This window comes from Zonotrichia leucophrys, chromosome Z (genome assembly GCF_028769735.1).
Source record: "Zonotrichia leucophrys gambelii isolate GWCS_2022_RI chromosome Z, RI_Zleu_2.0, whole genome shotgun sequence".
Taxonomy (NCBI): Eukaryota; Metazoa; Chordata; class Aves; order Passeriformes; family Passerellidae; genus Zonotrichia; species Zonotrichia leucophrys.
Genome location: NC_088200.1, coordinates 64,561,925 through 64,578,785, shown reverse-complemented (window position 1 = coordinate 64,578,785; position 16,861 = coordinate 64,561,925). Strand labels below are relative to the sequence as shown.

Here is a 16,861-nt window from a genome sequence, read left to right as displayed (position 1 = left end):
GTCCAAATATCCAATTATCCTTTCCTTTCCTTTCCTTTCCTTTCCTTTCCTTTCCTTTCCTTTCCTTTCCTTTCCTTTCCTTTCCTTTCCTTTCCTTTCCTTTCCTTTCCTTTCCTTTCCTTTCCTTTCCTTTCCTTTCCTTTCCTTTCCTTTCCTTTCCTTTCCTTTCCTTTCCTTTCCTTTCCTTTCCTTTCCTTTCCTTCCCTTCCCTTCCCTTCCCTTCCCTTCCCTTTTTACTGTTTTCCGATCTTTGCAGTTGTTTAGCTAGTTTATTTCACCACTCCCACGTATCACCAGTGACCTTGAGTGTCACTGTGATGAATAGGGCAATTTCATACAGTATAATCTAATTGTGAATGATTTTTTACTGACTTTAAGATTTGTACTAAGTCCTTCAAAAGTGCACACCAGCAGAGGACTGTTGACAGAAAAATGGCAACTCCTGACCCTTCTTTTGAAAAGTTGACAGAGTACATATGCAGCAAATAGGGAAAGAACATGGCAAAACATTAATTTCAACTTAAAGAGTGTAGGGAAAGTTGTGAGCAGAACTGGTTAGCTCAGTGAGCTAAGGTAAAATCAGTAAAAGATAGAATCCATCAGCAAAGAGGTCAAAGAAGACACTGAGTTTGGAGGAAGGTTTTCACAAAATCCAAAGGAGAACCAGAATTTCAGTTCATGATTTCATAGGATGCATAATTTTTATTATTGGGGCTTATAACTGTCCTCGGAGATCATGTTCATGAAATCTGATGGATTAAGAACTAGAGACTATGGATAGGTATCTGCATTTTTCAGATAATGTGCTCTTAACATGATGCATAACAGTGAGATCTCAACTGACTTGTAGCTGGGGACAGGGATGGACAACCATTCCATGTATAATAAGCTAATCTAAATCTATGAAGATTAACTTTTGTTTTGTTTTTTTGTTTTGTTTTGGTTTTTTTTCCCTCCAAGCAGGCTCTTCCTAGAAGACAAAGTCTCTTACAAACTGGCACAGTAGTGTTTTCCTGTTCTTCTTCATCCTTATGTCAATATACCACAGGGATTACTGCTGCACTGTATTCCCAGACTGGGTAAAAAATCAGTTTTTAAATACAGGAGAAATATAAGCAGAAAGGGAGAAATAAGGAGAAAAGATTATGCAAAGGAATCTGCAGCATCTTTGACTGGTCAACAAGTCATCAGAATTCTTCTGTAAAGATATGTGCGTACAAATATATGTGCATATATACATATATACACACACACACACATATATATTGTTAGTCAAGAGGTAGAGTAGATGTTCGTACAAGTGATAAGAGTAGATGTTCATACAAGTGACAAGAAGATCCCTTGTACCTTTTTATACAAGAGATATGGTTGCTTTATCTGGAGGCTGACAGAACTCTCAAGGGCTGAATTTTCAAGGACTAACACCTTGGCTGCAGAAGTGGGCTAATGTGGCAGCTGAATGCTCTGTCTGATTTGAAACCACCTAAATCACTTGACTGAAGAGACTTATGACAATGGGGCTACTCTGGCAGGTAAAAAGCACAGGCATGTCTGCAGCCTGGGTTTGATTTAGGCAGGGCTATGAAACACAGAATAAGGTACCAAGTTCATGCTTTGTGACCTTGCATACTGGAATAAGGTTGATTAATAGGAGATTTCCTTTCTTCCAACATGCTGAAATCATTATACCACAGGGATACGACCTCTTGCTCAGGTAATTTTACACATTCATATCCAGGCCCATCTGAAAGGAACTCAAGGGTGGATTTTATTCATCTTACATACTAGTTAAAGCATGAACTTTGCTCCAGGCAGCAGAATAAGCTCCACCTTTGGCTTCTCTTTCATATTGAGCATTTCAACTAAATATTAATTTAAAACTTCTCTGTTCTCAGACAGAAGGTGGATCTTAAAACTTATCAACTTCAGTGCTGAGAGAGACACTCACCCACCCAAAACCCCAAAACCTTGTCTATCAACCCTAGCAAACACAGCTCGTTCAGACAGAACGACACTAAAATTACTTGAGATACTTTGCATTCCCATTTGCGTGCTGTTTGGAGAAGCAGTGCTGCCCAGTAGTGCTGGAGGTAATTCAGGACCTTGTATCCTCTGTCCTGACATACAGAAGATTGCCCAGACTGTCCTTCTTCTGACTACAGACCCACAGGAATCAATCAGTAGGCTGCCAAACAGACTTTAATGGGAAGATGCAGGGGTGACATTTGACAGGATATGAGAAGAGGCAGCTCAGTTGCAGGAGGACATTAAAAGCACTCCAAGTCACTTACTGGGTACTGCAATGAGGATTACACACAGTCTGTGCTGCCCCAAGCAAGACCTGAGAAAACTTCTCACTTGAAGCATCCTCAGTGGCATACTATGTTCTCTTGCTTAAAGGAGGCTCTGTGTCACAGACATCTTTTTGTGAAAATCCTTTCTTAGGACTTTTCCTGCTGAAGATGAGAAGTTTCAGCAACAGGATGTAAACAATGGTTATCTGCTGCTGTGGAATGCATCAAGTGTGTTTGTGATTGGGCCATCTTGAATGTTTACAATTAATGGCCAACCACAGACCAGATAGCGCGGACTCTCTGTCCGAGCCACAGATCTTTGTTATTCATTCTTTTCTATTCTTAGCTTAGCTAGTTTCTGAGAGGAAACCTTTCCTTGTATTCTTTTTAGTATAGTTACAATGTAATATATATATCATAAAATAATATATCAAGCCTTCTGAACGTGGAGTCAACATTCTCATCTCTTGCCTCATCCAAGACTCCTGTGAACACTGTCACAACTCTGCTTTGCTTGTTTGTGTCCTTTTTGCCTCTTTATATCTATTTTAACTGGGCTTTTTTATTATATCTAGTATCAGATTACCTAAGAAACTGGGATCACTGCCATTCATCCTGTCAGACAGTGAGTGAACACAGCTCCGAAGGTATCAGTTCACACTTATATATTTTTTCTACATTTATCTGATGCACTTCACTTCTGCTGCCCTAAATCCAATTCCAAGGATATTTTAGCTTGTTGCGATTCATAAGGATGATGTGGGGAAACAATAGTAATTTTATTCAAGTGGGCAGTTTAGCTGCAAAGAATAAATTTTATCATTGATTAGCTGAACAGAGAGTTTGTTCCAGAAATGGCCAAATAGTGAATAAAACCCCTGAAATGGAACATCCTGAAAGGCTGGTCTTGTTTGACTTCTCTTCTCAGACAGATCTTTTCTGGACCTTTCTCAAAGTGAGTTTCAAATTTGGAGTGATGAGAAAACCTCAACAAAAGCTTGTAGGGAGGATACTACTTGGAACTGTACTGAACACACTGTACTGCTGAGAGAGGAGTAGAGATCCTCTTGGGAGCACAGATGAAGAAAGAGAAATATCCTTTTCTGTTCTTGAGGCCTGTGGTGCCTCTCTCCAGGCTGTGCATGAGCTAGAAGTAGCAATAATTTCCTAGGAATTAGAAGACAAGAAGATGGTGGAGCTATACCATCACAAGGCATAGCTCCTGACAGAGGTATCAGGGATTCAGCTGATGTGCAAAGCAGTACTCTTCCCTTACAGGGAGGAGCCCTGGGCAGAACTGCAGCTTGCATGAAGAAAACATTCTCATCCCTTCCAAAATAAAGAGCTAAGCTAAAAACACATAGTCTCACTTAAGTTTTTTTCCAATGCAGTCAGCATCTCTGACCTTCTCCTGATGCACTATTATCCAGGAAAGAGGTAGCAACTCCTCAGCTAACAGGCAGTCTGAGGTGAAAACAAAGGAAAAGCCTGAGCTGCCCCACAGGGATCAACATGGAGGAGTACAAGGAACAGGAGACATGGTCCTTTCCTCAGTCCCTGGGCTTCAGTGACCTCACTGAGATTCACTCTCTGCTGCCAACAAGAATACTGGCTATGACAAACACTTTGAAATTAGAAACAAAAACAAGAAAGCAATATTTAAAATGCTACTACATAATTAACTGCATAATTTCTTAAATCAGACTGGGTTTTTTCTTTTTTTTAACAAAGAAACATTTTTTAACCCTGGAAGCAGAAAAACAGACAAGTGCATGACAGAAAAATAAGTGTTCTCATGCTGTCCATGAAATACAATTTATTGAAGAGCTGCCCTACCTACTGAAACCATGGATGGGAACTAAATGAAAAAAAGTTGGCTCACCTGTATGTGGAGCTCTTCATATTAACCCTGGTGGGATGATCCTTCCAACACAGTGCAGATGTGAGTAATCTTGTTAGCACTGTACAGGGAGCGCTGCTTCCTCCTCCCTTTCCCTTGTCCTGAATGACCAGAGGGTGAATTCCAAAAGAGCTCACATGCCACTTCAGTGTGTCCAGTGCCAGAACTTGCACGCCACAGCTGCCTGTGCCGGCCTCTGCGGACCTGCACAGCCATCTCAGAGGCAGCTGCTATCTGCATTCACACTTTCTTGAATGTATGTTTTATATTACCATAAAGGGGCAATTAATGTTTAACACTGATGACAAGAAAAGTTAAAAGTGCTCTAAAAATGTAATAATCTTATTAGAACAGCTGATCAAGACATTTATGCTTCCAGCATGTGTAGGTCTCCAAACTGCCTACCTATGATTTCAATAATCAGAGAAAAACATTGGATAACCATAAAACATATTTTGACCTCAACAGAAAAAAGACTACTCCTCTAAGTGAGAGGGGCAAGTGGTTCCTGGATGCACAGCTGAACACAGATGAACGCTATCTGATTTGTAACAGACCTGTAGTTTTTATCTCTTGAGAAACAAAATAATGAGGGGTTGAAGGGATGGTCTAAACACTTTATTTCAGTCAAAATCACAGCATATAATTTGGTCTGATCAACAATTAAGGAGGCCAAGGGAAGATCCAACGAAACTGATTAATTTCTATGGAAATTAGAAATCAACTTATGCAATTGCAGATAAAAGTATCTTACTAGTTTATCTTAATGAGACACCATCAATAGCATACCAGTCAGCAGCAATGTGGTTCACACACCTACTCAAAATCACTGTTATTCATATCTGCTCCATAGAAAAGGAACTTCCACACAGTGGCTCAAAATGTCACTCATTTTCATTGGTCAAATAAGCTACAAAAGCTTATAACACAAAGTGCTATGATACTTATTCACTGGTCAGCAAACATTACTAAGCTTTGTCATTATTTTACCATAATGTATTATGGAAAAGAGAGAATTCATAATCTTTGAAGATACGATATACCAATGCAGCCAAGCAATGAAATGTTACTGATGATGCTGGAATCAAGAATATGAGAATACAAACAAGTGTGAAGGGGAGCTTATGCTATTTTATAACAATAACCACTTTTCTTCCTTTGACCAAGATTAAGAATTTTAGCATGTCCATAAATTCTTCACGCTCTGAAAGAACAAGACTTCACAGCCCTTAAAATCAGACTGTAGAAATGAAGCTGCAGGTCATTACTCAAAATTTATGTGTCAGCAAACCCAGAAATTAAAGGAGAATTTGAAAGCTCATTTGGCTCATCCTCTGGAGAGCCAAAATAGGTTTCACAGTCAAAATTTGAGACAGCAAAGGTATATTTGTCTAACTATGTATTTTACTTCAACAAAAATAAAATGCAAAACTTTACAGACATTTTGTATTTGCTTAAAAAACAGGAATTACATCTCCAAGTTTGAACTGGACAAAGATAATCTAATGCATTTGTACTCAACAAGCATTAACGTGCCGTTAGTGTTGGTTCTTCTCAGTGATGTACAAGTGGTTGCTCTTCACCAGTAATTTGGTGGTTTTGAGGCAGTTTGAGAACTGGCTTTCCCTTAGGTCCAGAACTCCAAATCTTCACGTCAAAATATTACTGATGCTTGTTACGCCTGAATCAAAAGATTTCCTTCTTTTGTCAACAGTCCATTTGAGGCAGATTTTGACATTATAGTTTTGAAAGAAGCACAGTCACAGAAAATACTGTCTTTAATGTCTGAACAAAGATGAATCAAATGTTTTTTAAATGCACCGGAAGATCTGAAATAAGATTTAGTAATTCTTACTCATTCCAATTTCCAGTTTTAGAGTTCAATAAATCTCTGCAAATATCCTCTTCAACACTATGTGAAGCCTCGGTAATTTCAAATCTGGATCATGTCCAAGAGATATTACAGGCCAGTACGCTAGGATCCTGAACATGGAAAAAGCATCCCTTTTGTTTTCTGCAATAAACAATTTCAAAATTCTTCTCAGGGCCATTGAAAACAGCCCTGAGACTTAAGTGTTGTGTTTTTTCACCAGTACCCATAACCACAGCTTGAACACCTTCAGAATGCACACGCCTGTCCAGGCTCTCACACCAGCCTGGTATGGTCATTCTGTGTAGTCTACATGCCGCCCTCCTCCCAGAAGAGATTTTCTTCCTGCCACCCCTAAGGCACTGGGTTGAGTCCCTGCTTCAGGCAGATCCACCCACGCAGGACCCAGTCTGTGCCAGTGCTTGTTTTTCCTCTTGTTCACTGACACTTGTGTGACACCAGGACTCTATACAAACCAAGCAGAGACAGCTTCTCTCAGGAGAATAATAATCTTCCCCTCTCCAGGTTCACTCACACCCAGAGAGAAGCAACCAGGATAAAAGCTTTCTTTTCTGCAAGACCTAACAAAACCCCCAAAGTCTTCTGCTCTTTCTCAGTTAGCCAATTTTCTCTCCTTAGTCAGTAGCACTTAAATTTAAGTGGCAGTGTTCTTCTCTAAGATGGTACAGGTTATGTCCTCGCTCTGTAACAATGTACAACCCTAAAGCTTCCCACTACATACAGAAAAGTCTTTTTCAACTAAATGTTTATTTCTCAGCAGTCCCTGACTAAAGGTAACCACTGTACTTCTTACAATAAAGCTTTTGACACTAAGAATTCAGTACAGTTAGTAAAAAATAAAAGGCGGACAGTGTAAAGAAATTGTAAATCTTTTCAGTCATCTGCAAACAAGGAAAAACATTAATTGTATTTTACAAAATTATTGCAGTCTTAGGCTTTTTCATCCCTTTCAACATAGTTTTATAATTTTTTAAAATATTTACTATTAAAGCTAGATTTAAAATCTGTATTTCATTATCCCATACTTTGATCTTGGTCAGCTTTGCACCAAGGTTGGCACTTCTGGGTTAGTTTGAAATACTAGATGCAGTTATACAACTGGCTAGTTTCCATAGCTAATTCTGGTTTACTCTGATTCCCCTACTCTCACTCTACTATAAGGTTATCTCCCCTTCTGCTTAATATTTTCTTTGTATATATACTTTGTCATATTTTCCAATGTTTCTGCTCTCTTCCTGGTATTTTCCAACACCCAAATTCCCTCCTTGGAATATCCATTTCTCTACCTTCTCCTTTGTTTCTCTTGTGCTCCATTTCTTCTGACCCTGACTTCTTTTTCTAAGATATGCCTGCTGATTTGTCCATGGCTCTTGCTCTCAAACTAGTCCAGCCTTCACCTCCTCCTCCAGGATTCATCAATCACTGCCTGCATTCACAAAGTTAACTTAAACCCCTAACACAACTGCCTTAGCATGTCCTGTATCTACACAGGAAGGTCTGAACTTTCTTTAGACCTGATTTCCAGAACATAAGCCCTGAACACGCAGTGAAAAGGCTCAAGAGCAGTGTTCTTCCACAAAGCATACTGTGCCATGGGACTGGCAGAGAAGACATGTCATGCAGAAGAGGATTCCCTCAGCTGCATTAGCTACAAAGTACTGCTACTGTCAGCAAGCAGAGGCAATGGTGGGGATGTGTCCAGCTGCAGACATGCACCAGTCTATGCGTGGGTGAGATGAGCAAGCTGCCAAGCTCTTGTTGAACAACCACACCTAGGAGGTGACATCTGTATCTCCAGACAACATGGCACACGTGCCAGGGGCTTATGACAAGATGTGATTTTGGCAGCCAGCCTCACAAGCTATAGTGGAAAGCTGAGGGTGTTCTGCTGGGCAATGTTGACTCACTTCTTCCAGGTGACTTTCTTCTTTTTCTACAGTTAGAGTGTTACTGTACCAGAGCAGTAAAGCATCATTTGGCACTTCAAGAGCTAAGGACTATGGTAAGTAAGTGTGTGTTCTCTCTCCAGTGCCCTTCACTCACACATAGGCTGTTATCATCTGAACCTAATAATTTTCAGCTCAGACAGCTTGTGCAAACTTCACAGTATTCTAGAGTTGACAGCACAATCCCTAACAACAAAGCAACAAAAAGGCACAAAAAAAGCAACAAACCAGGAAATCTGGCACGGGAGAACCTTAACTATTCAGGAGAAACCAGCTATTCAAAACATACATTTTGGTTATAATTATACCTACAGTCATGAGCAAAGAAGGAAACTGTCTGGTGGGGTATTAACCATCCCTGAAGTAAGCATCAGGAAGGAAAAAAAATTAAATTTCTGATCAGGCAAATTTCCTCTTGCCTTCTATAAGCCCAGAGCCTGGAGTCATATACAAATTGTCAAGAAACAAGAACTAAGATGACTTTCACCTTTCTCCTGCTGCTCATGAATCATCTGGAACTAATGGGTGAAAGTATGACTAAGTTGGCTGTTAATCACTATACTTCAATTTTTCCTGTTCATGTAAAAATGCTGGTGGTAAAAAGAGCATGAGGAAGGATCAACATAGCTTTCAGAAATCTGTCAGATCATTTCAGTATTTTTTTGTTTTATACTCTGAGATTTCTCCCCTCAGTTATACATCACACTTCTTACATTCGTTAGTGCGCATGCAGTGCCAAGAACCATGTTAATTTTCAGTGTCAAGAGTAAACACTGAAAACAGAGATATTGTTGATTATTCCAAAGAAAAAACCCCCAGCAAACTAAAATAGAACAAAGACAGAGAAATGAAATTTGACTAGCCTCAAAATAAACTTTCAAAATTCTGAATTTATTTTGAGAAATCTGCAAGAAGCATTATCAATTGTGTGAATAATATTTTAAAAGGATAGAGATTTTATTAGCTGTGTACTTTCTTATAACTTCTACATTTATATCTACAAAAGAGGGTTTTCTTCCTGGTCACTCTCACTAACATGCAAATTTCTACCAGAATCAAGTAACACACAGAATGAAAAAAATATTCCTGAAGCAGAGTAGCATTCTTTGGGGAGATGGGGAGGAAGGGGGCCAGGGGAGGAGGGTCTGGGCAAGGTGTTTCCCCACTGTAAGTAAAGAAGGCATTTTCCACAGCTGCTAAGCAAATAAGAGAAAGTCCATTAGAATCTTCAGACCCTTGACAAAGACTCTTGGCTTATGGTACTGGTCTGAAAAGCAGATAAGCCATATAATTTTACAAGAAGCAACCCGCTGAATCCTTCAGGAAATGCAGCTTGGCAATCTATCTTCAATTCAAAATAATGAGGTGGCAGGAGCGTGATGGAGAAATAAGTCTTCAAAAACATCACGTAAGGGAATCCAGCTGTGCTTGTATAGTTTCCAGCTATTTAAAGGAAAGAAAAAGAGAGGAAAAAACCTCCACTCATAAAGGGTTGTTTAGAAACATGCAAACAGAAATAACCAATATCTTCAACTACGAATACCAAATATATTTGCATACCAATATAAAAATCCTGTACTCATGAATATTTGTTTTTACATGAAGCTATTAGAATTCATTGCTGCAGTTTAAATATTCAAATTTTAAAGAAACAGTTGTCTAAATACTACCTCTTTAGCATGCACAGATGTTTTCCTCTGAATTTTCAATGCATAATAACAAGCAAAAAAAATAGAGTTCATTTTGACTGGATTACGAGCCTGGCATCTTGACTGAAGATGCAACATGAAGATGCTGTTTCCAGAGAGATCCCCACTGCCAATCATCAGCTACTGCTTCTGATCCAACTGCCAGGTATGCTTACAGTGACCCAAGCCCTGCCTATTGCAAAGGTGAATGCACAGGCTCTTCCTGAAAGTGGTTTTTGTCAAAGGAATCCAACAGCCTTAATTTAAAGTTGGATCCCTTCTTTCCAGTTTTATTCTATTTAATTCATATAGGCAACACTTCCTGCTGAGCAGCATAAGGTGTTCACAAAGAAAATTATAATATTTTAAAATCTACAGACCTTGTTGTAGAACTCAAATAGCTCCTGATGGCTAAATTCTACAAACACCTTCTTCAGGTTCTGTAAAGAAGAAAGAAAAAACAATTTAAAAAAAATTAAGGATTAAGCATACTCCTCTTCTCTTTTCTTTTCTTTTCTTTTCTTTTCTTTTCTTTTCTTTTCTTTTCTTTTCTTTTCTTTTCTTTTCTTTTCTTTTCTTTTCTTTTCTTTTCTTTTCTTTTCTTTTCCTTCTCTTTTCCTTCTCTTTTCCTTCTCTTTTCTTCATTTCTCTTTTCTCTTTTCAACATTAACTCCAGTAAATCAGAATATGAGATTAAGCTATATGAAAGATAACCTTTGGTTTCCTTCTGTTCACTACAATGCTCCTCATACATGTATACTTCATTTAAGTGAAGAATTCAAATCTATCAGTATATCTATTCTCCTCCTGTGAAGAACAGTAACAAAATAATCTATGTGAAGAATTTAATTACCTTATTTTTAAGTCAGACTAAAATGAAAGATTACATTCATCTTTCTCAGCAGTCCATCTAAGATCTGGTAAATACTTTTCACAGTGACAAAGTCAGTAGTGTATTTGACTGAACTGGCACAGTTATTAATGTACTGCACAGGCACAGAGCTGATACTTTCATTCATTAATCCAACAGTTCCAATCTTAGCATGCTGACACTGCTATAGGCATCCATGCAGATTCAGCCAAAGTTAACAATTAACACAATGGCTTCAAAGCAGTGCTTAAGCACTTAAAAAACCCACAAAATAACACAACTGATGAAAACTGCTGTAGATAAAACAGATGGTGGTAATAATCCTCTGCATGCATGTGCTGATGTCTGTGAAGATGGGGGTTGACGTAAAACTTCTGTCCTGCTTAACTTGCTTGGAGCCTGCTACCTCCAATCACACTGCAGATCTAACCACACAGTTCCTAGCCTTATTCCTTCTACTTCACTTTGTGCCTTTATTTATTTAAAAGCAAATTTCTATTTCTGCACATTCTCTTTGTTTTTCTTAGACTTTTCAAGGGTTAGAGGCATTCCTGAGGATAAAAGCTGCACTGCCATGAACAATAATGAGGCTCTGTGAAAGCTGAATCTCTGGATTCACAAAATACTCACAAAATATTATCAGCTGAAATAATGCATACACACCACGTTTCTTTAACTGGTAGCAACTTCATGTACCACTTGGGTCAATAGAAAAACATTTGTTTATCCACTCATCTTAAATGAGCAAGGATACTTTTGCATACAGACAAGGCTGAGGGCCAGATTCTGTGTACTCAAAGCAATGCAAGTCTCAAGTTATGCCAAATAATGTCACTGAATTTGGCGTACCAAATGCACAAGACCAGCAGAAGCCCTGGGAACACAGTATAGGTACTGCCTGGTGCCTGCTCCTCAAAAGGAGCTGTAAGAGACACAGGAAAGAGATAAAATAACTGGGGCCAGCCTGTCTGGTGCAATTCCTCCTTCTCACTCTGCAGAAAGAAAGATCCCTTCCAACAATTTCAGGACGGCTACAAAAGCCTAGAAAAGGACCAGTGATTTGCATGAGAGACCAATCTTCCCCCTCTGGGAAGGAACAATGCAATACTGTGAATCGTATGGTGAATACAAAATAAAACTACCAGGACAGCAGTTTTCTTTGCCATGACTCCAGCTGATCCTCCCTCCAAAGAGCATAATGCCATGACAGGGGAAGTAAAAGCATTTTTAAAGGCTTTCTAACAGCTAAGAAACAAAAAAAGAAAGCAAACAAGGCTTTTTTCAGAAGAGAAAGCGGGTAGAGGAAAGAAGAAAGATACATTAATAGCAAACGCATCTACCATTTCAGCTGGGATGTTTGCTTGCTGTTTGCCTTCCTAGAAGGATTTTAGTGACTGAATGGAGGAAATCAGAACTGCAAAGATGAGGCTCAGCAAAAGGAAGATACAAGATATCTTTTAAGTTTATCAGTCACAATTAATAGCTAGGATAATTTCTTGAATGATTTCTGGAAGTCTGCTGCATTTTGATGTGATAGTTTTGCACTGCTGCCAGAGAGGGGCAGAGAAAGACCTCTGACCATCAGATCTCATTTCTCCAATCTCTGTGTCTCATTCAAGATGGGCATCTTCTGGTACTTCTTCAGATCAGCAAGCACAATCAATTCTCCTCTCTCTCACTGCTTGTCTTTCATATTTTCTACCTACATTAGTTACTGTTAGTTAGAAGATAAAGTGTGCAAGTGAAAAAAAGTGCAGACCTTTTAATTCAGATACTCTTTATGCTTTATTAAAAAAACCCACTCTGCTTTATAAAAAGTATGAGATCTCTCTTCCCATAATTATTTAATAGTCATACTCTGATAACTAGGACAAAATGTATGTTGGATTGTGTCAGGCAAATGTCTGTGGAGATCTAAAAGAAAGCATGCCACGCTAGGCATGTTTCTGATCTGGGGTGGGAGTAGGAGTGTCAATGGGAGAGAGGTGTAACAATCTTGTATGAAATATGTTGTTTATCTGCACTTAATCATCTGCAAAAACACATTTGTTTGTATGTCTAAAAACCTGGCACATCTACTATACCACTACAACAGAGAGTGGTGTACAAAAAAACCCATACAGATGTATGACACCAGTTAAAAATGTTATATTACTACGTTAAATTTTTCACTAGCATGAGTCCACTAAGGATGGTGACAAATTATAATTATTATGTGGTCAGGAGTTCCTATTACAAATCACAAAAATGTTGTATCATAACTAGATCCCTAAAAAAACCCCTACTCCTCAGGTGGCTGATGGCCCCCCATTTTAGCTGAGATATCCATTATTTACTTATTTGCTTTATTCTGTGTGAATATAAACAAGTGCAATTAAAACTGTGCACCACAAGACTAGATTATCACCTAGTTCTTTAATTACTCAGAAAAATTGTCTTAAAAATTACTGTTTAGATAGATTATTGCTAAACCCCCCAGAACAGGGAAATTCCTAATATACTTAATGGAATTTTACTCAAATAAGCATACAAAACTAAAAACCCCAATAATATTTCAACTGTAACTAAAACACAGGATGAAAAAAATCGCTTTCAGCTTACCTACTTAAACGTCACTGTGTGCAGACAAAGCCTCAACCTATTTATGAGAAGTACAGTTAAGCAGACTTCTTTTATCTGCACATACAAGTTTTCAGATGTTGCCTCTAATCTAGTATGTTTTTCCCACACGTAAATAAGAAAACAGCAATTTGCTGGATGTCTAAAGTCTTCTTTTTATCAAGTGTATCATTCTTTTTTCCTCTTTCCTTATAAATATCTTCCTATCCCTCACCTTCACACTACTCTCCCCCTCATTTCTGGCATCTCATTTTCTCTTTCTTTTTATCATCTTCATGTGAAAGAAAACTATACTGAGCAACCAGAAAACCAAACTGAATTTATTCCCATTGTCACACCTTGTCAATCCAACAGTTTTTCTAGTTACATCCCAAATTTTTCTGCTGTGCCAGTGTTAACTCCTAGCTCCTGCTTTTAAGAATTTTAGGCTTGAGTGTGACAGTTTCATAGCATCAGATAAACATGGCTGAACGTGATATTCTGATGAAGACAAAGAAATCTCTAAAGTACCAAACGTTCATTCTTTGGGCTGCTTTGAAAACAAGGAGACAGGCTTTTTGTCTGACACAATATCCATGAAGGGTGGCAGGGACTGCACTGGAGCAATATGCTCAGTAAGTGTAGCTAAAGAGTATGTGCAGCACATTAGCTAAATAAAGTTGCTCTTCAGTGTGTTCATCTACTGTAAAACATGACAAAGCACTGCATTTACTACTGGAAAGGTATATGTGAATTGCAACTGTCAGCAAGAAAAATCTTTACATCATTCTGAATTCACTGCAAGGAATATGGTAATAAGCTTTCTGAAATGTGTGGTTTAACATGTTTGGACATGTATCACTAGTGAATGTATTTTAAGTGTAAAAATTAGATTTTAGTGCCATTTTCCCTTCATACATCTAGATGAAATCTGATTTAATTCCACCTCTTCTGTCACCCCAGGGCTGTATCAATTTACAACTCACAGCCTCCTGAGAACCGTGAAATTCTAATAAGCTTAACTGATTAGGGTTGTTTTCTCCCCTTAAGTATCTTCTCACTTACTGTCTGCTATTATTTTAAAAAACATAACGTCTTCATCAGTCTCTAAAACCAAATTTCCTTTGGGGGTGGAAGGGGGGCAGGAAAGAGAAAAGAGAAATGAGGGGAAAATGAAGATAAAACCTTTGTATTCCCAGTCAGTATTAATATGTTATCCTAACCAAAACAGCCATTCTGAATGTCTGGCTAATTCTACAAAATAGCCACAGTCTTTTAATATATACTTAGCTTACACCACCACCAAACAGGCAATTTTTTAGCTGAACACGACCATCAGCATAAAATGATGAAGATACAAATATACAGGATATGTAAGAGTCTCCAACTTCCCATTATCTTGGCTAACTATTTTAATCATTAATACCTTCTTGCTGCAAAAGGTTTCTGTGGAAACCAAGCAAAAACTGCCTCCTTAAAATACTTCAGAAAGCAGAGGCAAATTTCGGGTTATAAACAAAGGACTGGGTTTTGCTTTTAGGGGGTTGGTTGGTTGGTTGGTTTTACAGTGGGGATGTTTATGTGCTTGTAGTGGTTTGTTGGGTGTTTTTAATACAGTTGTCTAGATATTCATAATGTGCTACTGAAAAAAGTCTTTTTACTAATGACAGTTTTGCAACCTTACATACTACACAACGATTCCACACTTTTAAGTCTCCAGCCCCATGTGTAAGCATAAAGTAATGCACTAGAAGTTATAAACTAAAGCCAAACCTCTGGTTTAAAGCTGTCTTGAACACAAAAACACAGCTACTACTGTTCTCAACTGCAAAGCTATAACTACTTCAATGATGTTGAAAAATAAATGCCAAGTATTTTGAAGCAAACGGAGGGATAAGCTGAATTATATAATATATTTATAAGCTAAATGTCTTATATATATATGTCACTAAGTGAAATAACATACATCCCAGTCCTCATATTCTAATATTACCTTTAATACTATCTTGAGCCACATCTCCATTTGGTCTGAGAGAAGAATATTTTCACATTTGCTATCCATTCTCCAAATCATTCCTATTAGATATCCTTAAAATCTCAGATATAACATAATTATATGGATAACTAAGCTAATCAGTGTATGGACAAATTAAGATTCATTCCTAAACAGACCCCAGTTGATTCTTACTAGTGTGCATTTCCCTCTGGACCTATCAATTTTTGTGCTACATTAATTCAGACTTCCTTTAAACTTGCATGGGTCTCAGAGAACTGTGCATTCACCTAGGCACTTACAACTTTTTCTACTTATATCTCACAGAATTTATCAAAAAGTTTCTGTGGCTTGGTCAGGAAGATCAATTTTAAGAAGAGCATATGCATTACAACAGACCAGCATTTCTTAGAAGCACACCTGTTTGTTAACTCTCTGCATATAAGAGACAGTAATTAAAACTTCTTCATATTCTTACAGCTGTAGATGAATGTAATTCAGCTCAGGGATTCAGTAAAACACTGGGAGTTAAATACAGACTAATATATTCCTAATTAAACTTCTTTCACATCATCAAAAAATGTAACCTTCAAACTTCAGTCTTTTTCAAAGCTTATCTCCATTTGCAATACCAAATTACTATTTTTGTAGAGAAAAAAAATCATGTTTTATTACCAAATTACATGCATTTCAAGTTTCGGTGTGTAACTGTTATAAAATGTAAGATACTAACCCACGCTTCCTGACCAACATATTAACATCTAGTTCATAAACATACTGCGTTCTACCTTTCAAAGTTGCATTTCTTTTTCATATAAGCTTAAGAAACTCAAATTCCTTGTGGATTCAGGGAGATCATGATCTGCATCGTACTAAAGATATACTTCCCTCTCTTTGCAACATATATGCAAGCATCCTAACCAAATCCTGTGTTGATTCCTGAGATCTAACCAACGTGTTACTGGAATTTATGGAGATACATACAGATAAATCTTGAATCTCACTCCAGCAGATTCAGGATCATTTAACATGTTTACATGGAAGACGGCAAGAATGAATTTATTGTCCAATCTGGTAGGAAAGCAACAGATTCTGCAGGCATTTGATCACCTACAGAACACCTGACATACTCCCAAACTGCAGTAAGAATTGTCAGTCACTACTGTTTTCATTACTCCTGTTCCTCTCCATCCTTACAAAAATACCCATTGCTGGCTGAATTAACTGATGCAAAACTATGGACAGGAAATGGGACACAACTCCTAAAAAGACCACACAGGCTGGGAGGATCACAGAGCATTAGAGGGAGACAGGTCCCTTTTCCACAGTAGGTAAGAAAAATGCTTTTAAAACTGAGAGAATTATCTGAGAAAAAAACCCCAAAACTACAGTTTTCACCTCAGTACATTGTGTCAGAGTAAATACCATCTTGCTAAAGAAAAGAGAGATTGAAAAGCCTTTTCTTCCAATAGCTGTATCCAAGCAAAATGTTCCTAGGAATTTACATTCCTGTAAGTACCATCATTATATTGGTTGGCCTTTCAATAATACTTTTGCATGGAAAACTTTTAAAAACCAGAAATCTAGAGATGAGGGTTGACACTTCTCTGCAGATTATGTTAAATACACTTTTAGAAAAACATCACAGTAAGCAAACAGGCTTTTTGGAGAAATGGGTGG

The 16,861-nt window shown here is 38.0% G+C and overlaps 1 protein-coding gene across 1 annotated transcript in view; it reads right to left on the bottom strand.

Moving 5' to 3' along the window:
* Window positions 1-8,901: 8,901 nt before the first annotated feature.
* The window catches only part of COMMD10 (COMM domain containing 10), a 101,578-nt gene continuing 93,618 nt past the window's right edge, over window positions 8,902-16,861 (bottom strand). Inside the window, exons 6-7 of the mRNA XM_064736357.1 lie at window positions 10,100-10,159; window positions 8,902-9,474 (exon numbers count right to left, since the gene is read on the bottom strand). Coding sequence (XP_064592427.1) covers window positions 9,436-9,474; window positions 10,100-10,159 — 99 coding nt within the window. The 3' untranslated portion in view covers window positions 8,902-9,435. The remainder of the gene's footprint in view (window positions 9,475-10,099; window positions 10,160-16,861) is intronic.